This window comes from Egretta garzetta, unplaced genomic scaffold (genome assembly GCF_000687185.1).
Source record: "Egretta garzetta isolate BGI_Z169 unplaced genomic scaffold, ASM68718v1 scaffold15, whole genome shotgun sequence".
NCBI lineage: Eukaryota > Metazoa > Chordata > Aves > Pelecaniformes > Ardeidae > Egretta > Egretta garzetta.
In genome coordinates, this window is record NW_009259798.1 from 1,714,355 (window position 1) to 1,715,057 (window position 703).

General features: G+C 46.8%; 1 protein-coding gene across 1 annotated transcript in view; it reads left to right on the top strand.

Moving 5' to 3' along the window:
• The window catches only part of RRM2 (ribonucleotide reductase regulatory subunit M2), an 8,911-nt gene that overhangs the window by 3,383 nt on the left and 4,825 nt on the right, over positions 1–703 (top strand). The window contains exons 2-3 of the mRNA XM_035895332.1: positions 63–183; positions 701–703. The exon at positions 701–703 is cut by the window's right edge and continues 136 nt beyond it. Coding sequence (XP_035751225.1) covers positions 63–183; positions 701–703 — 124 coding nt within the window. The remainder of the gene's footprint in view (positions 1–62; positions 184–700) is intronic.

Sequence of the window (703 nt, forward strand, 5' to 3'; positions counted from 1 at the left end):
CTCCGCACATCAATCCCCCCTCTCTTTTATCGCTTGCATCCCTTCTTCCGGCAATGCTTTAGGTGGACCTTTCCAAAGACATCCAGCACTGGGAGTCCCTGAAGCCCGAGGAGAAGTACTTCATTTCTCACGTCCTCGCCTTCTTTGCTGCCAGCGATGGCATTGTCAACGAGAACTTGGTAAGCGTGCGGGAACAGTCCTGACAGAAACATCACTTTGTGAAGATAACCCAATAACGTCTGACACGCTTGCTGGCTGATCTGGCCTGTTTGCTCCATCATACAGCGTTATGGCATTACAATGTGTAATGCTGTCTTATGCTAATTAGCAAATCGGGGTTCCTTCTTGTAGCCCACAAGTTTGCCCCCTTCCTGTGGGGCACTGAGCCTTGCCTTACACATGTGGCTGGTTCAGAGCTGTTCTGCTTTTACCATCTCAGAGCTCTGCGATGCCCTTGTCCAAGATAAATAAAACTAAGAAGTCTTCCTATTTCTCTTGGGACTAAAAAAATAACACAACTTGGAGCTGTGAGGGGCTACTGCTCTTCATATTGCTGTTAATAATCCACATGTCTGGAATTAATAAGAGGGGGGTTCTGTGGGCTGAGCAAGAACTGCTATATAGACATCATCAGTGTCTGTAACCTACAACTTGATTATAAATGCTTTTGCAAACACCCATTTGTTTCCTCTCGGTGGAGCGG